Consider the following 25,236-nt stretch of genomic DNA (forward strand, 5'->3'; position numbering starts at 1 on the left):
AAATCCAGTTCTATAAAAAGAGGTCACTTAAGCCAAATGTGGTGGTGCACGTCTGTAATCCCAGTACTTGGTAGGCTGAGGCAGGAGGATTGCTGTGAGTTCAAGGCCAGCCTGAACTTCATAGTGAGTCCCTGTCTCAAAGAAAAAAGGTCCCCTTCCAAAGACAAACAGAGCAAGCAGAGATGGAGAAAGGTGGACTCCCGGAGTCACCAAGCCCTGGGTCCAGTCTCCCTGGAGTCCATCCACCCAGGTTCCTCCTCTAAACCATTGGATTTATTTTCTGTCATGTGCAACCAAGAGAATCCCAGTAATAAATACAACCTGATTGAGGGCAAAGTGCTCATAGACACCAGGATTTTCACTGTTACAGGGGAACTGATTAATTACTAAGACACTGATAAACCCACCAGCTTGTGGAGACCACGGACAAGAGCCTCCTGAAATCCACTACAGCTTCGGCTGGGAGGATGATTTGCTGACAATCGCTCATCAGACCGTCCACACCCACACTGTCCACACCCACACCGTCCACACCCGTGTGCCGTCCACACCCGAATTCTTTCTCACCTCGGGCTTCTGTTTCTACTCCCCAGCCACACTCTGGCTTCCAGCAGTTGACACTGATGTAATGCCAAGCTGCAGGCATAAAGGAGAGATCAGGGATCTTTGTCCTTTGGGCACTGCCCAAGAAAAGATTCCTTGAATGTGTGTGTTTTGATACAGTTTATTTCTCTTCTAATTGAGGCACTGGCTTTGGGGAAAAAAAAAGTTTGGTGAAAATATAAACAAGTGCTCCCTGTAAAAGTAAAAAAGAACCTCAGGGAGAGAAGAAATTTCAAGGGATAAAAGCAAATTTTCACTTATAAAATGAGTTTCCTAAAAAAAAAAAAAAATCAATAAAATAAAATAAGAGTTTCCTAGCTGAATATAGCGGCACATACCTGTGGTCCTAGCACTGGGGAGGCTGAGGCAGGAGGATCTTGTGCCACCGTGGGCAATTTATCAACTTTGCAAGACTCTTGTCCGAAAATTTTAAAAATTAAAAAATAAAAAAGAGCTAAGAATGTAGTTCAGAGATAGACCTTTAGGTTTGAATCCAGCATTTAAAAAGAAAAAAAAAATGAGTTTCTCATCTGCAGATGACATTTATTTTTCCTGGAAAAGAAAAATGGAAGTTTTGCAGGAGAAACACCTCCTTTGTCCATGGGGGCCGAGCGGCAGAGGTGGTCCACATGGGAGCTTCTCACACTTCCGCACCATTGTCCAAGGGAACCTGATCTGATTGGTGAGACTGGGCCAGACTCACACTCTGAGCTATATCCCCAACCCTTTTTAGTATTTACTATTTTAAGGCAGGGTCTCACTAAATTGCCTAGGCTGGGCTTGAACTTGGGATCCTCCTGTCTCAGCCTCCTGGAGTGCTGGGATGATAGGAGTGCACCGCAAAATCAGGCCCATCTTCCCTAAATCCTGGTGGACAGTGGGAATGTACTTTAGGTTTGGACCTTCTCAGAGGGAATGGGCTTCGATAGGTTATACCAACCCCACATTGCCAGGAAACCAGTGGCGCAGGAGTGTTAGGCATCTGGTTATTAATATCTCATTTCCCATTTGTTCATGAGGAATCCCCCAGAAAGAGACAAGCGTGCTCCTTCTTCGCATGTTTCTGGTTCTCCCTGTCTGCGGGCAGGGTATGTGCAATAGTGATTCTGAGTAATGACCCAAATGAGGCAAAAATGCAGCCCTCTCCTGTAAAGTCTGCTGTCACGGCAGTGCAGCACGGCAAAGCCACTGGGCAGTTCCATCCCTAGGATGTTGCCTTTGGCTTCACGGCCTCAGCTGGCTCGCTTTCCTATCTGCCTTCAGCCTGGCATGGAACAAAGATGTGACACTGAGGCCCTTCACCTGAGACAGGGGTCGGCGAAGCCACCTGCTCTGTAAGCGCAGCTTTATTGGAACCCAGCTTCTCTCATTTAAGTTTTTATTGTATGCGGCCCCTTTCAAACTACAAGGGCAGAGTTGAGTAGTTAGTTGCAGCAGAGATAACATGACCCACAAAACCTAAAAGATTTCCTATCTGAGCCTTTAAGGAAAAGTCTGCCCACCTTCCTCTTTTTTTGACTTTTTCTTTTTTGTTAGTGCATGTTTGCTGTCTATACTGATCATACGCCCCCCGGGGAGTTGGTGCATGTATGTAAGACACCTCAGTTCTCTTCTCACTCCCTCAGAACCTCCCCTCCCGCCTCTCTCTCGGTCCCCTTCCCATCTGAAAGATCCATCTCCCTGTTTCCTATGATCTATGTTGCATTTTGCTCTTTATTTATATTTTGCATTTCTCATATAACAGAAACCATGAGATTGTTAAACTCAGGTGTTTGATTTATTTCACTTAACATTATGGTCTCAAGGTGCATCGATTTTCCTATGAATGACTCAGGTTTATCCCTCTTTGTGGCAATACAGTACTGCACTGTTTACAAATACCACCTTTCATTTACCCACGCATGTGTTGCTAGACATACAGGCTGCTTCCGCGATTTAACTATTATGAATTGTACTGCTATAAACATAGGTGTGCAAGTATCACCATAATATGATGATTTTAACTCCTGTGGGAAGTTACCTACAAGGGGAATAGATGGGTCAAATGAAATTTCCTCAAGTTTTAATTTCTTGAGGACTCTTCATACTGATTTCCACAGTGGTTGCACTAGTTCATATTCTTGCCAACAACATAAAAAGGTTCCTTTTTCCCGGAAGCCTCACTAGCATTTGTTACTTGATTTCTTGATGTCAGCCATTCTTTCTGGAGTAAGATAGAATCTCAGTGTTTTGTTTTTGCTTTTGTTTTTTTTTTTTTGGTACTGGGAATCAAACTCAGGACCTTGTGCTTACCAGGCAGGCGCTTGTGCTGCTGAGCTATATCCACAATCCTAGCGTTGTTTTTATTTGCATTTCTCTAATGGCCAGAGATGTTGAACATTTTTTCACGTATTTGCCCACCCCTCTTTAAGGGCACGCTACAGAGGCTGCCTGCTTGACCTCTGCTCACCTGATTGGCCAGAACTTAGTCACAGACCTGTCTAGCTGCAAGGAAGGCTGGGAAAGGTAGTCTTTAGCCTAAGAGGCCATGTGCCCAGCTGGAGTCCTGGTTATTACTAAAGGAGAAAAAGGGGACAATGGTAATTGAACAACCAGCTGCTTTCTATGCTGGGTCATAGAAAGATCCAGCCAGATTGTGGCGCCTGTTATTTTAAAATTCTGAGCTTGTGAGCCAAGTTCCTGCTATTCATTTATAGCCTTGCTGATTTCTCATCACCTCTGCCTTTCCTTCCTTGCTGGAATATTTCGCTAGGGCAGAGCCAGGGTTCCATTCAACAGGGCACTTTCCTGTCAGAGGCTCTTTTCTGAAAGCCTTTATCCTCCTGCACTGAGTAAGTGCCGGTGTGCTGGCCTCGCCTTCACCCCGTCACAGTCTCGCTCGGCGTGGCTCTGCCTGCCCCACCGTTCCTATCTGGGCAGAATGTGGTCCGAAGCAGCCATTCCTTCCCACCTCTGAGACTGGATAGGACCTCCTGGGAAGTTCAGACCTGCCTGTCACCCTCCATGGTAGGTAGGCAGGATGTCCCAGTGGATGAGGTCCTACCACCCCGTCCCTGCTGTATCCCACCTCCAGGCCCCTTTGTGATCTGGGCGAGAGCTTTCCCTCCTTCTCTCCCGCAGGGCCAGTTCCTCAAGTTTCACACCCAAGTGCAGGCCCTTAGGTTTGAGGTTCCAGAGCAACCAGCTGGCTTCTTCACCGGCTTCCTTCCTCACAAGTTGGCCCTGATGGCACCCCCGCCCGAAGCCATATCCTGCCTGCTCTCCCGTTGCATCATCGCGGCTCCACCCATGAGCTCATATTTACCACACCATGTTCTGGCTGGATCTTGGACAGCCTCAGAATGTAGAGCAACTACATCCGGGTCTGGGGCAAATTCCAAACCCCTGCTGTGTGTTACGCAAGGAACAACCGTCCCAGCTCGGAGAGGGGACACCTGGGGGGTCACCATCTTCAGATGGCTGAAGGGCTGCGGGGTGGAAAGGGGATAGAATATTCCTGAAAGGCATCTATACAATCTGACTTTTAAAAATAGTAACAAGTATCACTTAGCAAGTAGGAAAAAGAATAACAAAGCATGAGCAGACACATCTGAAGGGCCCAGAAGGGCAAAAGGAAGCACTTTTTGATGTAAATTTAAAAAAAAGAATTCCAAAAAGGAGAACTCTGTAATGAAACTGATGGCATAGAGAGGGAATAAGGCCTTATCTCTGATGGGATTTAAGCAAACAGTGGACAGCTTCTTTATCCCAAGCAAAATGAGGGGACGTGTGACAAAGCGGTCGTCCTAAGCAATGTCCTTTTGATTACAAAGAGCAACCTTCCAAATTAGCTCAGGTTAAAGGAGCTTTCTGGAAAAAAGGCAGCTCTCATCAGATCCCAAGCGAAGCTGGACAACTGGCCCGCAGGAAGGGTGGGCATGAGCTCAGCTCGGAGACAGCCCCAGGGTGGTGACTCAGCTCTCCGCTCCGCTTCTGGGTTTCATCACTCATATTCTTTCTCAGGAATCTGAGAGGATATTGGCGAGAACATGGACTTGTCCTTGCGCTAGTTCAATCAGTGAATCACCCTGAAGAGTCTCATGATTCAAACATACAAATGTGGTGACAGACGTCCTCCATGCTGTGGGCGGAAGGTTCTCAGAAAGGCCAGGGTGGGGGCAGCCCCCTCCAATTGGTGATCAGGGTCCCGTCCAGACTCGGGTCTTGCTGGTTCTGAATCAGCAGTCAATCCAAGCACACGATGTTCCGCATGTGTTTGGAAAAAGATCACAGCTCATCAATATTCAGCCAAAGGCACAAGCTCGAATTAAAGGGAGGGACAGGAGAGGTGAGACCCAGGCCATGGGCAGATAGTCAACTCCCGGCCCTGGTACCTTCCTGCTGGGAGCCAGCACTGTTCCTGGGGTGGATCACAGGGCTTTTTCCCTATGCAATTTTTAATATAAATTTTTACATTTTAGCATAGTTTAGATTTACAGCAAGATTGCACAAATAATATCAAATTCCTATACAGCCCACAGCCAGTTTGCTCTGTCATTAAACACGTCACATCACTGTGTGCTTCGGGTCTAAATGTTTATTCTCATCCCCCATTCCTATGCTAAAATCCTAACCCCAAGCTTAAGGTATTTAGAAGTGAGGCCTGTGGGAGGTGATTTGGTCCTGAGGGCAAACGCCTTATGGAGGGGATTAGCGGCCCTCAGGGAAGAGGAGTTCTTCCCGGGAGGACCCAGCAAGGTGACTGTCAACGAGAAAGGGGTCCTCACCAGACATGGGATCAGCCTGCACCTTCACCAGGGACATCTCAGCCTCTAGGACTGTGAGAAATAAATTTCTGTTGTTTATAAACTGCCCCGCCTATGACACTTCATTATAGCAGGCCAAACAGACTTAGACCCTATGGTACCTTTTTGTGATGAACAAATGCATATCAGCGTGACATTAATCGAACTCCATATTTTATGTGGATTTGTTAGTTATTCCCTAATGTCCTTTTTCTGTTCCAGGATCCCATTTAAGATATCTATATTGGTCACCTAGGGCTGCCAGAATAAACTGCCATAAACTCGGTGGCTTGAAACGACAGAATTTTTTTTTTTGTTTTTGGTCTTTTTGAGACAGGGTCTTGCTGTGCAGTTCAGGATTTTTTTTTAGCACAGTTCTGGAGGTCGGAAGTCTGAAATCTACAGGGCAGACCAAGCTCATCTCTGACAACCCTAAGGGGAAGTTTCCCGACGAAATCACTCACAGAGTCGCTGGACTGAAAGCAGCGCACTGCTGGACTCCCAAAAGACTCAATTTAAAATGATAAGTAAAAGTTGAACATTGATTGTAATTACACTAAATACCAAAGAACGGAGACTCCACACGTTTCCAAGAGAAACCCGTTTATACAAAAATACGCAAAGTTCCCTTCTCTTTACGATGCTGTGGATTGAACTCAAGAACTCTACCACTGAACTACATCTTTGGTCCTTTAAATTTTTTTTTAAATTTTGAAACAGGGTCTTGGTAAGTTGCCCACACTATCCTCATACTTGAAATCCTCCTGCCTCAGCTTTGAATCACAGGTATGTGTCACCATGCCTGCTGTGTATATTTGTTATAAATAAAAATGGTGTTTTTATTATTAAATTGGGCTTTAGATGAACAAAAAGATCCTATCATTGTTCTGTAGGCAACCCAACATTGTATTCTGCGTTAAAACATGTAATTCTTTAACTATAATATGTGCAATCCTACTCTGGCATTGTTCTAACTTCGTAATATGCAAACAGCCTCAAAAAGAACCCCTAGAGGACCACCACTGGACACCTGAGAAGCTCTGCTGGGGACCTTGTCCCCCTGCCTCCTCTTCAGGTCTGCTCACTGCAGGTGGCTCTGTGGCCATCTCTTCCCAGTCTCTTCTCTAAGGAAGATTTCAGTCCTCTAGCTCCTTGCGGTAAGCTCAGGGCTGTTCCCCCATGCCTAGGTTAGATGGAACCTGGCACACAGCAGGTGCAGTGGACTGAACTGAGATCCCAGTGTAGCCTCTGCGAGGTAATAGGTCAGGATGAGGTCATGCGGGTGAGGCTCTGTCTTAGCTAGTTCAGCCTACAACAAAATTCCACAACCTGAGCAGCTTGTACACGACAGGAACTTATCTCCCAGAGTTCTAGGGGTTGGAAGTCCAAGGTCAGCATAGCAGCACGGTCAGATTCTGGTCAGGACACTCTTCCAGCTTTCAGACGGTAACTCATCACCCTAACCGCTCATGGAGGCAGGGGCCTCCCTGGGGCCTCCTTTATGAGGGCATTGGTCTATTCTCAAGGACTCCATCCTCCGAGTTAATCATCTCCCAGACAGCCTACCTCTCAACACAATTTTGAAACAGGAATCCAGGGAGACACAGTTCATAACACATTCTACTGTAAAATAAGACCATGCACATACACAGACCCCATTCTTTGTGGTGCTTCCCACCCCCTTTAATTTCTACAGTTGTTGACAAGAATGCCAGACCCTCCCAGGCCAGCAAGGTAGCATCTGCGGCAGTTTGAGTCTATTTCTTAGCACAAGGATAGCAAATATTTTCTTTTTTCCTCAAAAGGCACCTTCAGCCACTTGGTGATAGACCTCTCCTGCATCAGGTTAACAAAGAGAAGAGTGCTGTGATTGATTAGCAATGCCTGGCATGGCTGTGGAAGCGGTGGGGGTGTCAACCTGACTTAGGAGCTGCTGCCCAGGATGAAGGAATACATGCACATCTGAGGAGTGCATATCTGCGCCCTGACTCCCAAGAGTACAGGAGGAGGACGGAGTGTGGTGGGTGTGGAGAGGGGAAATCTGCAGCGCTGGGACTAAGGTGCCCCTAACTCTGCCTGTCTCCCAGGTCAGAAGTGCAGTCTGTGTACATAGGTGAGGTCTGCATGCTGGGGCCTCTGAGAGATGCTGCAGTTCAGTTCCACAGACACTTGGCCCTTTTCACACGCTGAGCACTGCCCTAGGTGCTGTGAGAAACCTGACGCCTCCTGAGTCCTGTGCCCAGGAGCTCTAGTCTTCCACACAAGGAGTGGGCAGGGAGCCCAGGGGAGGACAGAGTGTCCTTGGACTTTCCATGCCCAGTGGGTGGCACCAAGGCCGACAGGCAGGCAGGGAAGGGCTGGGAGGCCTTGGATGTCCAGGGTAGGGGCGCAGGGCACAGGGTAAAGGCCTGACCCAGTGTATGAGTCAGGCCGAGCCTCCACCCTGCAGAGCTGGGGCCACGTAGAGCGGAAGTGGGACCTGCTGCCACCCGGGCCCTGGGCTCCCTCTGCACGGGAAGGAAGTCAGAGGTGGCAGGTGGGCTCAAGGTGCAGGTGCCCAGGGCCCACAGAGACAGGGTGCATGGGCGTCACCTCCGCCGGAGCTGCAGGACAGGAGCAGCACTCACGTGGAGACCCAGAGGACAAGCTGGTGAAACTACAAACAGACGCAGGGGAGGACCTCCTGGGCAGAGGGCTGGGAGAGAAGGCCAGTCACCTCCCACACTCACGGCCCCCTGTAGAAGGAAACACCACAGGCTGGAACTGGGTGCTCTGGGTTCAAATCCTGCCCCTTCCTCTCTCTAGCAGTGTCACTTTGGGCAAGTTCTTCATCCTCTTGGGCCTCTGATTCCTCACCTCAAGATACCAACAGTGCTGACCTCACAGGCCTGAGGTGAGAGGGTTGAGCAAAAGCTTAACAAAGTGAGACAGGGCTCTGTGAGAAACTGCTAGTATCACAGTCACATAAGGCAGCCGGAACACTGACCAGCATTTCCCCAGTGATATCCCGTGAAACCTTCAACTAAGAGAGCAACATAAAACGGGCAGGCATATACTCAGATCAAACACAGTCAAGTCTGCAGTAAAAACAAAAGCAAACTCAGGCCGAGTGTGGTGGTGCACACCTGTAATCCCAGCACTCAGGAGGCTGAGGCAGGAGGATCACTGCTGGGCTACATAGTGAATTGAAGACCAGCCTGAACAACAGAGCCAGACCTTGTCTCAAAAAAGAAACAAAAGTAAAAACAAACTAGGCTGGGGATGTAGCTCAGCGGTGGAGTGCTGGGTTTGAACCCAAATACTGCAGAAAAGAAAAGATAAAGGAAAGGAAGGGAAACCCTAACAGCGTCACCCTTTACTGGGGCCACCCTCCTCCAAGCCTGTGGGCTGTGGAATGCTCCGAACACCTCACACGTGATGTCCCATGACACCAGCTTGGGTGCTGGGGCAGCAGGGGGCGTCTCCAGATGGCAAGGGGTCTCCAGGAGCAGCCTCCAAGGGGCAAAGCCGCTGATTCCGGGCTGGGGCACCAGGAGACTGAGCTGGAAGGGCGGAGGCCTCAGGTGTGACGCCCATGACCCGAGGGAAGGCTCAGAGCCCCTGCGCGGGGCCAGACAGACCGTAAGAACTCACGTTTGGGGAGAGAGGAAATGGGGCGCAGGGAGGGCTGGGGTCCTTCCCACCTGCGGCACTCGGGGAACCAAGCCCCGGGAACTGCAGAAGAAGGGGCGGAAAAGAAACCGGGGAAAAAAACCCCGCAAGGGGCCAAAAAAAACCCGTGGCCCCTAGCCACAGACCGTGTGGTTGTAAAACCGGCAGCAGTTGTCCCTCGCGGCTGGGCTGAACTCCAGGCTGGTGCTGAAAAAACGGAGGGTGTGGTGTGAGCTCCAGGCCACCTCTGCTGTTGGAGAAACTCCAGGCTGTGCAGCCTTGGGAGGGCTGCTTGGTGTCTCTGGTCCACCCTTCCTCCCCAGATTGGGCCCTCACACCTTCTCCTCCTGCCCTGGCCACCATGGCTGCAGCCCGGACATTTCTACCTGCACTCGGGTTCCCGACCACGCGCCCTCACCTCTGGAAGGCCCTGCGGCAGCACTGGTACACCTCGAAGCTGCTGCTGCTGAGCGTGCGGTTCAGGAGGCCCCCGCACGCCGCCTCGGGTCCCCTGGGCGCGTAGAGGATGCCTGTGGAGGGACGGCTGCTGCAGGCGGTGCCCGGAGCCACCTGGACGCGGGGACCACCAGGCCCACCCTCACCTGCCACACAGGCGTTGACGAGGGACACGCAGGCCCCCGTGCACAGCGCCCGCAGCACCAGCCCCGCGAAGTCGCTCCTCCGCTCGGGGACCAGGGAGGCTGCAGGGGACAGGAGCGCTCAGGGCCCGCGAGGCGCTGCCTCCCACCGCTCCGCCCCGCGTGGCGCCACTCGTGACTTCTCGTCTCCTCCCCATGGCATCTCCCGCCCCGAGCGGGTGCAAGCTCAGAGGCTCCCTGGAAGAGGAGGCCCACCGCCCCTCCCCTGCCAGGTCCCGGTGCCCACCGCCCGCCCGGGCGCACAGCGCTCACTCAGGCCGCCCAGCATGATGCCGATGGAGCTGACGTTGGCAAATCCACAGAGGGCAAACGTGGCGAGGGTTTCCGCTCGGACCTGAGGATACGGTGGTGGCAAGGAGGGGCGAGAGGGGGACCCACACCACCCGGCTCCGGCCGCAGTCCTCCCCTCTTCTGTGCCCGACCTCCGTGTCTCTGTGACACCCCCGCCTTTGCCCTCCCAGGTCTAGTGGGCTCCAGCTTCACCCCTCGAGAACACAGCGCCCTCTGCTGCCCTCCCTTTACCCTGCGCGGGGGTGATGCGGCCGCCCATGCCCAGCCTCTGCCGGGGGTACTGGCAACGGCTTCCCCACTGAAGCCCATGTAGGCCCGGAGGGAGGGAGCCCAGCCAGCCTGCCTGCCCGGCTCATCCCCACCCACAAGGGGGGATTGAGATACATGGTGAATGGTTACACTTTATTTTTTATTTATATTTATTTATTTGGGGATAAGATCTTGATTTTTAGTTCAGGCTGGCCTAGATTCACTAGCTAGCCCAGGCTAGCCTCAAACTCACAGCGATCCTCCTGCCTCAGCCTCCCAAGTGCTGGGATTACAGGCATGGGTTACATTTTAACAATATATTACAGTGGAACAAACGAAAGTATTATAGCAAAAGACACACTGCCACTAACCCAAATCTAAATCCTACCCCTTCTTTGAGCACACTCATCCCATTATTCTTGCCACCTGCTAACGCAGCTCTGGAAGTCTTCTTTTGTGAGTGTCTTTATGAGTTGTAATAAAAATACAGTGAAAGCTGCAGCCAAAGGCCATCCAACGGAAAAGCAGACTTTTTAAAACATCATGCTGTGTCCTTATTCACCCCACACACCGGATCTGGCACTGTGTGATGTCTGGCTGTTCCCCAGAGTCAAAATGAGCACAAAAGGGTAATATCGAAGTAACCAGGACAGCGCAACTAAAGACCCTCAGGAAAGAGGACTTCCAGAGCTGTCTCAGAAAGTGGCAAGAATGGTGGGATGAGTGTGGCTGAAGTGAGGGGGTCTGTTTGGAGGGGATTAATGGCAATGTGTCTTTTACAGCAACATTTTTAACATTTAAACATTCACCTTAGTTTTCAGTCACCCTGCTATGCTCAGTTTGAGCAAGTCAGTGGCCTCTGTAGGCTTCATGGGCCAGAGTGTGGAAGGGAAACACCGGCAGGCAGTCCTACAGGAGCGTGTGATGTGCGGGAACTGCCAGGCCCACAGCAGGTGATTAAACAGGGTGGTCCCCCCCAAGTTTTCTCTGAACAGTTGTTTAATTTCCCAGGAAGAAGTTTTAAGAGCCCAATGGAGCAATTTGAAAAAAAAAAAAAATTGGCTCAGATCTGTACCTCACCCCATATATAGAATCAATTCTAGGTCATTAGAACATGGTCAGCCTAAAATGATAGAAAACAGAACAGCAATGATTCTGGTTACAAGGTAATGTGGTGGCACTATTTGGAAAGGATCAAATAGCGGCTCTGAGTGGTCAAGTGACCGAGGAAGTTCACACAGTAGGCGGTGGCTGACAGAGTTTGAACTCAGTTCTGTCACACTCCCAAGCCCAACGTCTTAACTACTTCCTTACATTGTTTCAGGAAATTAATACTTACCGAATAACTTCCTAAGTATAGAAATAAGAGAAGAAATCACAAAGAAAAAGATTTCATGTAAAATCTGTGCTGAAAAACAAAGCTGTATGTACAAAATGGCTGGGGTGGGGGCTACCTAGGAAGAATATATAGAGTGCCTGGGTTGTCCTCGCCCCTTTGTCCTAGATGATCTCCGGACACTCGCAGTCTCCTTGGGCGGCCATGGCACGTGTTACACCCACGTCCTATACAAGAGGCAGGGCCAGCAGCTGGGCTGAGGCCACAGCGACTGCAGCCCAGGGATTTCAAACAAGAGGCCTCAGGGAGATGGCAGCAGGGCCCAAGGCTGCCCAGTGTCCCCAGATGATACAGTGTTGGGAGTGGCTGAAGCTGGAAATGACACCTGCGGGACAAAGCCAGGCAGAGAACACCGGGAGCTCCTCGAAGCACGTAAACAAGCTGTTGCTCCTTGTTAACTGATTGCTGGGTAGAGAGGGCAAGATCGACAGCAACCTCTCGAGGGTACAAATAAATGCTCTACCATGCTTGGGCAGTTCTTCTCCTCCACTCAGGAGACAGAGGACTTCCACCTGACCCAGCTCTTATCTCTTGTCTATCTTTTCCTCATTCCCATTGCCATTTTCCCCTGAGGATTATCGAGAGTCCAACAAGTCGCAACAATAGTTTTGGACCGGCCCGTCCCAGCCAGGCCTGGGGAGCCAGGAAAGCGGCTGGCAGACCCTTTAGGAGCAGCCGCAGGGAGGGGACGAGACACTCACCGAGATCCACTGCTTCCTGGCACCGATCCACTCCTCAGCCCCAGCCAGGCGACGCCGCTTGTACTCGGACAGCCCCTGGTAGGCCACGAACTCGTTCAGGAAGAGCTTGGTCCCCAGCAGCTCGGCCACTACCGGGCAGTCCTCCCAGGGCACACCCATCAAGAAGGCCACTGGCCGCAGGATGTAGGAGCAGATGAGCTAGGACACGGGGGAGGAGGGCTAGCACTACGGCAGGTGGTGCTTGCTGGGTCTCCAGCCTTCCTTGGCCCAGACCACCTCCCGAGAGCCACACCTGGAAGCTGAGCCCCGGGACGTCCACCAGAGTACCCAGCCAGGACAGCGCCGCGTTGATGAAGGCCAGCACAGCCAGGAACGCGATTAGGTTGGCGGCGATGTTCGCAACGACCCTCACCGAGGTGGCGGCCCCGCTGCTGAGGGCTTCTACAAGGTTCTGAGCGTCTCTGTAGTGAGGATCGAGAGCCGCCGTCACTGGCGTTCCCCACACAGCAAGATCTCCATCGGAGGGTTTCCCAGAGGAACCCTAGACAGAGCATCTCAGGACCCAAGTGTCCCTGTCATCCCTTGAGGTCTGAAGAGAGAAGGGATCAAGGTGGAGAACAGCGTTAAGACAGGCTCTCCTGCCGGGTGTGGTGGTGCATGCCTATAACCCCAGCACTCTAGGAGGCTCTGGGAGGATGAAGCAGGAGGATCACAAGTTTGAGCTCAGCTTGGACAACTTAGACCCTGTCTCAAAATAAATAAAAAAGAGCTGTAGCTGTAGCTGTAGCTCAGTGTGAAGGCTCTGAGTTTGGTCCCCAGTAACACACACACACACACACACACACACACACACACACAGAGTGATCTCCAGCCCCACAGTGGGAGAAGCCCTTAGCCATGTATGGCTTTTGCCCACTGAGAAGGAGGCTAGTCCAAGTTGAGTTGTGTTGTTGGTGTAAAATAAAGAAGAGATTTTTGGTTTTGTTTTATTTATTGAGGCAGGGCCTCACTATGTAGTTCAGTCTAGCCTTGAACTCACTATGTAACCTGGCTGGCCTCCAACTCATGGCAATCCTCCTGCCTCAGCTTCCTGAGTGATAGGATTACAGGCATGTGGTACCACGCCTGGCCTAAAGAAGAGATTGTAAGGATTAGTACAAGTTAGAAAAGGCTGTGAGGTATCTCTGTCATCCTTTTTATGTTGATTACATGATGAAATGACAGTATTTTGCTATATTAGGTTAAGTAAAATATTTTATTGGAACCACTTGTTTTCTTTTACTTTTTAAAGATGGAGACTGGAAAATGTAACACAGTTCAGGGTCTGTTTTCCACAATAAAGCACTGCTCTTACAGCCAGGAGGATAGGGTTACTCTTTGTGACCCCAAGCACATTGGTTCAAAGTGAAAACTTTTCAGCAATTGATTGACTGAGTGATTGATTGCACTGGGAATTAAGCCTAGGGTCTTCATACTGAATTACATCTGCAGCCCTTTAGCTTTTTATTAGTTTGAAATAGGGTCTTACTAAGTTGCTCAGGCTGGACTCAAATTTGAGATCCTCCTGTCTCAGCCTCAGGAATGCTAGGATTACAGGCGAGTGCCACCATGCCTGGCTCTTTTCAGCATTTTGAAGGATAGAACGGTACCCTACGGCTGAGGAAGGCAGGTTGAGGACAGAACTCCACATATCAGTGTGCGGGTGCCACCTGGCGGTCAGACCTCAGAGGTGCAGAGAAGTGACCTGGAACCTGTGGGACCCACTTTAACACCCGCCCCCCACACGCCGCACCCCCAGGAGCCTGATCATTCCCCCGTGCCTAGTCCAGACCCCGGTCTCCTGCTTTCTCAGAGATGGAGGTTAACAGGCGAAAACTGAAGTCTGTGCTTTTGCAAAAACAAAAAACAAAACAAAGCAAAACAACCCCGCGACAACCTGGACAGTGACCGAAGGGCCCCTAGGCTGGGCAGCAGGAAGGCTGCCATGGGCGAGCAGGACGGGGGGAGGACACGCCTCGCTGCCCTCCCTCACTCCCTGCACACTGCCCGCGGCCCTCACCCGTAGCTCAGCCTCACTCCCTCCTCGCTGCGGATCTTCGCCTCCTCCACCTCGGGGTAGACTAACTTGGACAGGGCCAAGGCTCCCGGCGCGGCCATCACGGACGCCGCGATCAGCGAGCTGGCGTCGACCTGCCGGAGTGAGAGACAGGGTCATGGTGGGCGCAACGGAGACCATACTCATAAGGGAAATAAACCAGACTCGCGTGTGCAAACATCGTATTGTCTCCCTAGTGGGAGAAGCCGAAAGAGTAAATAAAATCCAAAATGTACAACAGGTATTGTGAAATGGGAAGAAACTGCTCAAAAACTGGGATGGGGGAAGGAGTAAAGGAGGAAGGGGAGAGCAAATATATATGTATATACATATGCAGTAGTTAAGATAGTTATACTAATTTCTCTTAATTCATTGAAAAGAAAGGTTTGTGCTAATATTGTTTGGAAAATTAAATGCCTATATCTTATACTCTGAGTAGCTAATTTACAGATAGCAATATGCAGTGTATTAATCATTGTTATTTCCCTATTATCTTGTTTTGAAATTTTAGTTTTCTTTTTAAAATAAAATTTAAACTTTACACACATGGTGGCACATGCCTGCAATCCCAGTACTTGGGAGGCTGAAGCAGGAGGATTGCCGTGAGTTCGAGGCCAGCCTGAACTGCAGAGTGAGATCCTGTCTCAAAAATAAAATAAAATAAAATATTTTTTAAAAATAGAAAAGAGGGCCATGGGTGAGCGCTGCTATGACTGCAGCCATCCTTATCAATACTATTTCCTTTTCTGTGCAGAGCACAACCACTTGCACAAGAGGCCGCAGGAAGATGTAGCTATTTCTTCCCTGAGTTTTGTACGTTAGGCAAAACTGCTGTTCCCCTTATTCCCAATGTTGTCGTTCCCATTTTATAGAGAATGAAAACTAAGCCCCCAAGTGACTGGATACAGCCTGCCTAAAACCAAGAGAATACATCTATCTTTTGGCTCAAGGTGACTCCTTTCCTGTTAGGCTGCCTCTTTGGCCACTCAGCCCCAAGAGCTGAGGGTCCCCAGGGGCTGAGACATGTACAGGCTGGGGGCTGGGGCGGCAGTGCCCGCAATGGTGGCAGAAAGTGCCAGGAAGGCGGCACGACCACCTGAACCCACGTACTGTCCTTTGTTTCTTCGTTATTATTTTCAAACCCAGAATATCACTTGCTGAGCATATTCAGTGACATGCAACAAAAGTAGGTTATTGTTTCATCAATGATAGCAAGAAATTTAGTATACGGATGCCTCCTGAATGTCCCTTTGGACTAAAATTCTCACCTCTTTTCAAGTATTTTTTAAAAACTAAAAAAAGGATGGGCATGATGGTGCATGCCTGTAATCTCAGCACTCGGGAGGCTGAGGCAGGAGGATCTTTGCAAGTTAGAGACCAGCCTGGGCTACAAAGTGAGCTCAGGACCAGCCTGAAGTGCATAGTGAGACCCTGTCTCAAAAAGACAAAAATAAATTTTAACAATGTATTCAGGCCCGGGACCACGGTCCTCATAGGAGGAAGTGCACCCTGGGCTGCGCCTGCTCTGGACTTTCTGGGCCAGGCCTTGGGACTCGCTGGCCCCCTCATTGCCCAGCTACCAGGGGACAGCACCACACCTGGGGTCTTGGGCTTCTCACTGCACCTGCCAGGGCTTTGCGTCTTCCTCTAGCTTGGAGATTACACCCGGCTTACAGGCCTGAGTCCCAGCAGGGTGCAGTCTGCAGTGTCACGGTCCTGCACGTGGTCCACCAGGGGGCAGCTGTGGCCAAGACTCAAATGCCACAGTACTTGCTTCCAGCTCTGCGTGGAAAAGCCTGAGTCCTGCCTGAGTCAGCCACTGCTCCCCGGGCCACCCACTGCCAGCCACTCTGCAGGGCAGGCACACCCGCAGATCTGTATCCAGGCCCCCAGGGAGGAAAGAAAGCCTGCTACCCAACACCCAGGCCTCTCTGCCCACCTGAGCCCCTTCTCACTCTGACCCAAATATTACTGTGCAGAAAGAGACCAAGAACAAGCACCTTCTGCTTAAATTTTCAAAAAGATCTTTACTAAGAAAGGAAATAAACCCAACTAACTACTGATCACGAAGTGGGCAGGTGCAGGATAGACTTCTGACCCTAGGGTGTCAGAAAGGGAATGGCCATTCCTCCAATACCAAGCTAAGTGTCTTCTGCCTCTGACTCCTACACGGCTATGAAGCGCCCATTTTACAGATATGGAAACTGAGCAGAGGACGTCACAGGGGAACATGAGTGGCCAACTCTCCACTGGCACCCTGCCTGCGCTGCCGGAGCTGGGCCAGAGCAGAGAGCCCAGCGCCAGGGCGAGCGGGGAGAGCTGCACCCACCCTTGAGCCTTCGGGGGGACGACGCAGTGCGGCCGTTCAGTCAAGCAGCCGTGGGGACTGCAGATCCGGGAGGCTTCCACCGCCATCACCCAATGCAGGCAGAATGGGAGCCACGGCCGTTAATGATACATTCTCCAGTAGCCTCGTTTTCAGAAGTCAAAAGAAAGAGATGAACTTAGATCTTAACCGTGTACTTTAATTTTTATTTATTTATTTATTTATTTTGGTTTTTTGGTTTTTTGGTTTTTCTCCGGTACCAGGAACTGAACTCATGACCTTGCACTCGCCAGGCAGGCGCTTTTGCCGCTGAGCTAAATCCCCAGCCCCCCATGTACTTTAATACATCCAGCTGTTTTCTTTCTGCCCATGGACTCAATATGAACTTATTCATAGAATATCTTGTTTTTCCGTGCTAAGTCTCACGCTGCATCTCATCTCAGGCCGGCCACATTTCAGGGGCTCAGGAACCCCGAGGAACCAGTGACCTCTAGGCGGCGCCATCTACGGGAGCCCGGAGGGCAGCAATCCACGGGGTGCGGGCCAACAGAGCCAGAGGTGGGGCCACAGAGGAATGGAGGGTCACCAGGACCCAGGAGCCTGGAGCAGGGAGCCAGGGGGACTTGCTCTGCCCCTCAGAACTCGGGGTACAGGGCAGAGCCAAGGAGGTCAAGAGTGCTGTAGAGAGGGGTACAGGAAGGAGCGGGCAGTGGACAGGCCAGGCGGGGCAGTGGCAGCAGAGGGACAGCTGGGGGCAGAAGAGGGCTGCTCTGGGGCCAGAGGCAGGGAGGAGAGGCAGGGAAGGAAGGAGCCACGGAGGTGCGGCCTGGGCCAATCCCGGCGCAGCACCTGAAGGGGAATAGGAAGCAGGTGCTGTCTGTCAGGGCACCGGGCTGCCCGAGGCCAGGCCTGGACGCCTGGGCTGAGGAAGGGGAGGAAGGGGCTAAGTTTTTAAGTCAGATTGTGTGGACGGGAGAGAGTTCTTCCAGCACAGGTGTTCACTGACAACCATGCTTCAGTGACTTTTGACTTCAAGATTGTGTTTAAGTGATAAGCACTCAGTAGGAACTATGCTTTGATGTTTGTTTGTTTTGGTGGTACTGGGCATTGAACACAGGGCCTTTACACTGAGCTACCTCCCCAGCACTTTTTAATTTAATTTTTTTTTTTTTTTTTTTTGAGATAGGATCAAAGTAAGTCAGCAAGTTGTCCAGACCAGGCTCAAACTTGTGATCCTCCTGCCTCAGCTTCCCAGAATGCTGGGATTACAGGCGTGTGCCGAACTGGCTCTTTCCCAGGCTCACCGTCTGTACTACAATGCTTTTGTCATGCTGGCGGCAGCAGAAAGCCGCAGCTCTCGGGCAGCTACAGGATCAGTCCAGTCCGTGCTAGGATGTACTACTGCACGGCCAGGCCAGAATGCGGGGCAGGTCAGGCCAGTCACATGCTTTTCACCTTCTGATGAGTTTATCAGGGTGTAGCCCGACTGTGAGTCAAGGCGCCCTGGAGCAGAAGTTCTAAGCAATGACCAGTGATTGAGCAGAAGTTCTTACACCTGGCTGGGAGCCCCAAAGCAAGGTAAAGACAGTTAAAGGCTTGATGTCCTGGATGTACTACGGCACCTCCTCGCCTAATACTGACTGTGAAAAATGTGGCAGGAAAGTTTTGGGGTTTCATTTGTGAAATACCAAATTCCTCCCAATAAAGCCACGGGTGGGGTAGACATGGGGTGCACCCGATGAGCCCTTCCTGGGCCTCGGTGAAATGAGGTAGAAAGCAGACAACGGGCTTTAGGATCTTAAACGGGAGTGGAGGGTGCCAGGCTGGAAGACAAAGCCCCAGAGTTCCAGGGCAACCAAAGCTGGGTGTGGTGGCACGCACTGCAATCCCAGCCACTCGGGGAGGCTGAACAGGAAAACCGAGGTCAAGGCCAGCCTGGGCTACCAGCTCTGCCCAGGCTCCTGTGGGAATGTGGCACTGGGCTCGCTGGTGTGGCGCAACGTCTGAGTGGCTGAAGGACCGCAGGCAGGCTGGCTTGTCCTCTCACCTGTCCCTCAGCCACCTTGAGGACAGAGATGAGAATTTGGGGCCAGAGAAGGGGACAGTGTTGGCCACACTCCACTCCCCCACTTTTACACACGAGGCATTCAGAGAGCCGGGACAGGCAAAGGCGGGCTGAGGTCCCTGGCTCCGGGGGCTGAGCAGCAGGGCGGGCGCTGCAGGGCTGAGCACACTCCCCTTGCCCCTTGGTGTGAGACGCAGGGGTTGTTTCCGGTTTATTTGCTATTACAAATAACGTTGAAATGTTGCATGTTTTGACTATTGTGAGGCTATTTCCGCCTCCTAATGAGGCAGGAGGCCTCTAAGGAAAAGCCCAGAGAAAGAAGGGAAGGCTGGCTTGCCTTGGGGCCCACTTTTTGGGACTAGATCCACCTTCCGAGTTAAACATTAGTCCAGCGCAGCCACCCACATCTAAATACAATGGAAAAGGTAACCAGGTGAATGAGCTTCTGCAACCCTCCACCGACCCAACTCCAAGCTGAGCACCTCGTCTCTGACTATGATGTCTGACACCCTCCTTAGCTATAGACACAGTGACAGCTCCTCTAACGGCCACAAAAGGCCAAAAATTCTACCCGCCGTGGGAGGGCTAAGCCGAGAGACTCACTGGCAGGAGTCATACCTCAGAAAAAACCCTCAATCTTATCTTAAAGCCCAAGGTTTAAAACCCTCAACACTAAGGCCCCTTGGGGCCATGAGCTCTTCTCACAGGCCTAGGCCTTCTCTCACCCGCGGAGTGGATCTTGTCTCTTCTCTTTCAATAAATCATCGACCCTGCTGTGACTCTTGGATGTCCGGCTCGGTTCTTTGTTTGGGACATCAAGAACCTGAACAAGCCCTGACCCGGTAACAGTAACACTGCAGGCTGGACCATGGGGAAGGAGTATTCCCGATACTCTCCACAAACCGTAGGGCAAATCACACCCCTGCTGCAAGTGGATGAGCTCCCAGACCTTGCCGCTGACAGGTGTGCAAAGTGTTCACATCATTGCCAACAAACAGAAATTGTTGCTGTTTAATTTCTTTGAATACCAGTGAGCTTGAATACCTTTTAATAACTTATTAACTGATCAATAATTTTAAAACATAGATGCTCCCTGACTTGTGGTTGGGTTACATCCTGATAAACTCAACATATACTCAAAATATCGTAAGTCAAAAACTCATTTAACACACCCAAACTGCCAAATGCTTAGCACACAGCCCACTGTAGAATACCGGCTGGGTGCCCTGAAGATCGTGGGCCAATGGGGGCTGCGGCATCAAGAGAGGGTATCATGCTGCCTACAGCGAGCCCGGACAGGGAGAGAGTTCAAAGGGTGATTCCTCCTAAGTTCAAAGGATGATTCTACTGAGCAAGTGTTGATTTCACACCACCATAAACATTTTCACACCATAATGATTTCACACCATTGTACACTCAAGAAATTGTAAAGCCTCGCCGTCATAATTTGGGAACTGTCTATAGTGACTTTGACTAGATAGAAGGTTTTTCATTTTTTATTGGTGCTGTCAGCCTGTGCCTTTATACCGTTTTGTATCATGCTCAGAATGTGAAAAAGAAAAAAGCATGCTGTAGAAAATCACAGATAGCATTATTTCACTAAGAAGAAGGAGGTAGAGGAGGAGGAAGGGCATTCAAGATACTTAAATGCCTGTCACACAGAAGGACCTGGAGTGATCGCTGTAATTCAGTAGGTCTCAAACTGAGCTTAGCCTCAGAATCACCAGGAAGGCTGGATACAGTGCAGTGTGCCAGGCCGCCCTAGCACTTCTTACTCAGCAGCCCTGCAGTGGGCCCAAGGATTTGCATTTCTAGCTGGGCATGATAGGACATGACTGTAATCTGGTACTGTGGAGGTTAAGGGAAGAAGATCCCAAGGTCAAGCTTAGCTTGGGCAACTTAGCAACTTAGCAAGAACTTATCTGAAAATAAAAAATGGCTGGGGATGTAGGTCAGTGAGAAGGCCCTGGGTTCCAAAAAAGAAAAAAATTGCATTTCTAACAAGTTCTCAGGTGATGGTAATACTTGACCATAAGTCACACTTGGAGTTATTCTAAGCTACTGAAAGCAGTCACCCATGGGACTACTTTTTTTTCCTTAGACAGGTCTCACTCTCTTGCTACGTTGCTCATGTTGGCCTCAAACTCCTGGATACAGGGAATCCTCCTATAGCTGGGAATATAGGCATGTGCCACCATATCCAGCAAGGAAAAGAGATTTTTAAAAACTTTATTCACTTCCACCATAACCAAAAATATCTTTGATAGTTAAGGGGAAAATATTTTTGAAGATTTGAATGTGAAAACACAAATAGGTATAAGGTATTTTACAAATGAAAGCACGACCAGGGATTAAACTCAGGGCCTTTGCACTGAGCTACATCCCCAGCCCTTTGCTAAATTGCTAGGTTGCCTAGGCTGGACTGGAACTTGGAATCCTTCTGCCTCAGCCTCCCAGAGTGCTGGGATTACAGACATGCACCACTATGCGTGGCTATTAATGCAAAGCATTATTAACAGGTACTTTGTAGGAGACATACTTGAAGACCTGACTCTGCCTGCCATGAGGATTGTTTCCCCAAATGTAAGACCTAGCCAGAAAATAATCTACTTTGAAAACTAGAGATAAAAAAATGTCAGCCTCAATCAGCCATGCCTTACCTGCCATCACTATTCTCTTGTTTGGTAGCTACTTAGTAAGGCCAGTAAGGCAAGAATAGGGTGATAGGGCCTAGCTTTTTTTTTTTTTTTTTTTTTTTTTGGTCTTTTGAGCCAGGGTTTTACTATGGAGCACCCTGAACTCACTATGTAGCACAGGCTAGCCTCAGACTCACAGTGATCCTTCTGCCTCAGCCTCCTGCGTGCTGGGATTACAGGTGTGCACCATCATGCCTGACTAAGGGCTAGAATTTTTAATCTCTAGCTTTCAAGGTTGATTATTTTCTGGCTAGGTCTCATTTTCAGGGAAAGAGGGTTGCATTGTGATTGGCTCGAAGGGTCCATTCACTCTGCTGGAATTTGACATACAAGGTCACTGTCATTTATAAGCTGCACAAACAAGAATTTAGGAGCAGAATAAAAGAAACACATTTAATCAGAGGATGGAAAACAATATTCCATGTAATAGGAGCCCCAAAGTCAGCTGGTGTAGCTATCCTATTCTCAGACAAAGACTTCAAGCCAAAACTGATCAGAAGAGGCAAAGAAGGTCACTAAATATTGGTTAAGGGAAGTATTAAATAGGAAGTTATAACAATTTGTAAATATATATGCACCGAATACTACCATACCCAACCTTATGAAACAAACTTTACTGGACATAAAAGACCAGACAACATCAGCACAATTATAGCAGGAAACCTCAATACCAACCTATCACAAGTGGACAAAAAAAATCAACAAAGAAATATCAGAGTTGGCGCTGGAGATTTAGTTCAGCGGCACAGCACCTGCCTGGCAAGTGCGAGGTTGTGAGTTCGATTCCTGGTACCAGAAAAAAACCAAAAAACCAAAAAAATAAATAAATAAATAAATAAATAAAGAAAGAAAAGAAATATCAGAGTTGAACCATACCTTCAAACAAATGGACTTAATGTGTATTGACAGTGTTCCACCCGACAACAGATTACACATTCTTCTCAGCAACACAAGGAAGTTTCTGTTGGACCACATAGTAATCCATAAAGCGTGCTTAAATAAATACAAAACACTCAAAATCATCTCATGCATGTTATCAGATCACAGTGCAATCACACTAGAAATCAATGACCAAAGAAACCACAAACCATATACTCTTTTTTTTTGAGACATGGTCTCGCTATGCAGTTCAGGCTGGCCTTGAGCCCACTTTCTAGTCTAAGCTGGTCTCGAACTCACAATGATCCTCCTGCCTCAGCCTCCTGAGTGCTGGGATTATAGGCATGTGCCACCCACCATGCCCAGCTAACAATATACTCTTGAATAATCAATGAATCACAGAAAAAAATCAAGGAAGAAGTTAGACAGTTTCTCAAATCAAACAATAATGTCAGTAAAACATACCAGAACTTATGAGACACAGTGAAAGCAGCCCTAAGAGAGAAATCTATAGCATGAATGCCCACATCGGAAAAACAGAATGAGCTCAAATAAATAACCTAATGATGCACCCCAAGGTCCTAGAAAGACAAGAACAAGCCACATACAAAGCTAGTACAAGTAGAAAATTATGAAGATTATAGCAGAAATTAATGAAATTCAGACAAAAGAAACAAATCAAAGTATCAATGAATTGAAGAGCTGGTTCTTAAAAAAAAAAAACAAGATAGACAAACTCTTAGCCAGTCTTACCAAAAGAAGGAAAGAAAAGACCCAACTGATTGCAATGAGAAACAAAAAAAGGTAAAAATCAAAACAAGCACCACTGAAATCCAGAATATTATTAGTATCTACTTCAAAAACCAGTAGTCCAATAAACTGGAGAATCAAGAAGAAATAGATAGATTCCCAGATACATATGAATTATCCAAACTGAACCAAGAAGATATAAAAACCATGAACAAGAAAATAACAGGCAGTGAAATTGAGGCAGTAATAATTTACTAAGTAATAATTAAAAAAAAAAAAACTACAAGCTAAGAGAAGCCCAAGATTTGATAGATTCACCCCTGAATTCCATAAGAATTTCATGGAAGATCTAACGGTAATACTCCTCAAACCTCAGTGAAATTGAAAGAGATTCCTGATTCCAAAATCAGAGAAGAACTCAACTAAACAAGAAAACTACTGGCCAATCTCTTTAATGAACATAGATACAAAAGTCCTCAACAAGATACTGGTAAATGGAATGCAACAAATCATTAACCATAGTTTGTCATTTGTCATGATCTTATGGTCATTAAGATCATATACTATGACCAAGTAAGCTTCATCCTAGGGCTACAGGATGGTTCAATATATGTAAATCAATAAATGTAATTCATCACATAAGCATAAACAAGGGTAAAAATCACACGACCGTCTCAAGAGATGCAGAAAAAGTCTTTGACAAAATCCAATATCCATTTGTGATAAAAAAAAAACCCTGAAAAAAATAGCTATAGAAGAACCTTATCACAATCTGATAAAAATAATTTATGGCAAACCTACTGAAAATATCATGTTAATGAGAAAAATGGGCAGCTTTTCATCTAAAATCAGAAAGAAGACAAGGATGTCCACCACCACCACTCCTGTTTATTGTGGTACTTCAAACTTTTGAGTGATAGATAAGAAAAAGAAATAAAAGGGACATATATAGGAAAAGAAGAAATCAAATTATCATTATTTGCAGATGACATGATCCTCTATACAAAAGATCCAAAAAATTTTACCAAAAGACTCCTAGAATTAATAACCAAATTCAGTAGTGTAGCAGGATATGAAATCAACACACAAAAACCAATAGCATTCCTGTACACCAATAATGAACTCACCAAAAAAGAAATTAGGAAAACTACTCTTTATAAATATCACCAAGAAAAATGATATACTTAAAAAATTAATCTAACCAAGGAAGTAAAAGAACTCTACCGTGAAAAATACGGTACTCTGAAAAAGGAAATCAAAAAGAACACCAGAAAATGGAAGACAATCCCAATTCTTGGATAGGCAGAATGAATATTGTTAAAACAGCTATGCTACCGATACTGATAGATTTAATACAGTCCTAATCAAAATACCAACAGCATTCCTCACAGAACTAGAGAAAACTATCCTAAGATTTATATGGAATCAGAAGAGACCCAGAATAGCAAAAACAATCCTGGGCAACAAGAGCAAAGCAACTCCTGATGAGCAAAGCAACTCCTGATGAGCAAAGCAACTCCAGATTTCAAGTTATACTACAAAGCTATAGTGATAAAAACAGCATGGTACTGGAACAAAAACAGACTATAGATCAGTGGAACAGAATAGAGGATGCAGGAACAATTTCTGGCACATTCAGCCATCTGATCTTTGACAAGGGCCCACAGGCTGGAGGGAAGATAGTCTCTTTAATAAATGGTGCTGTGCAAACCAGCATACATATGCAAAAGACTGGATCTAGGCCCATATCTCTTCCATGTACTAAGCTAAAATTAAAATGGGTCCAAGACCTAAATAATAAGACATAATTACTTAATCAGCTGGAAGACAAAATATGTCAAAATTTCAAAGACATAGGCATAGGCAAGGACTTTAAACAGAATCCCAGTTGCACAAGATATAACATCAAGAATCAATGAAGGGAATAACATCAAATTCAAAAGGTTCTGCACAGTGACTAGAAGAACCAACAGAGTGCAGAGAGAACCTACAGAATGGGGAAAAAGTGTGGCCAGCTATTCCTCAGACTGAGGAATAATATCTAGAATATATAAAGAACTCAGAAAAGGGGCTGGGGGTTTAGCTCAGCGG

General features: G+C 48.3%; 1 protein-coding gene across 3 annotated transcripts in view; it reads right to left on the minus strand.

The window, feature by feature from the left end:
• Nucleotides 1-9,153: 9,153 nt before the first annotated feature.
• Nucleotides 9,154-25,236, minus strand: part of Slc28a1 (solute carrier family 28 (concentrative nucleoside transporter), member 1) — a 41,552-nt gene continuing 25,469 nt past the window's right edge. For all 3 annotated transcript variants that reach the window (XM_005381488.2, XM_013512687.1, XM_013512686.1), the window contains exons 12-18: nucleotides 14,394-14,524; nucleotides 12,627-12,795; nucleotides 12,335-12,532; nucleotides 9,950-10,031; nucleotides 9,641-9,739; nucleotides 9,457-9,568; nucleotides 9,154-9,245 (exon numbers count right to left, since the gene is read on the minus strand). In XM_005381488.2, the coding sequence (XP_005381545.1) occupies nucleotides 9,173-9,245; nucleotides 9,457-9,568; nucleotides 9,641-9,739; nucleotides 9,950-10,031; nucleotides 12,335-12,532; nucleotides 12,627-12,795; nucleotides 14,394-14,524 (864 nt within the window). In that variant the 3' untranslated portion in view covers nucleotides 9,154-9,172. The remainder of the gene's footprint in view (nucleotides 9,246-9,456; nucleotides 9,569-9,640; nucleotides 9,740-9,949; nucleotides 10,032-12,334; nucleotides 12,533-12,626; nucleotides 12,796-14,393; nucleotides 14,525-25,236) is intronic.

Source organism: Chinchilla lanigera, unplaced genomic scaffold (genome assembly GCF_000276665.1).
Source record: "Chinchilla lanigera isolate Chin_1 unplaced genomic scaffold, ChiLan1.0 scaffold00015, whole genome shotgun sequence".
Taxonomy (NCBI): Eukaryota; Metazoa; Chordata; class Mammalia; order Rodentia; family Chinchillidae; genus Chinchilla; species Chinchilla lanigera.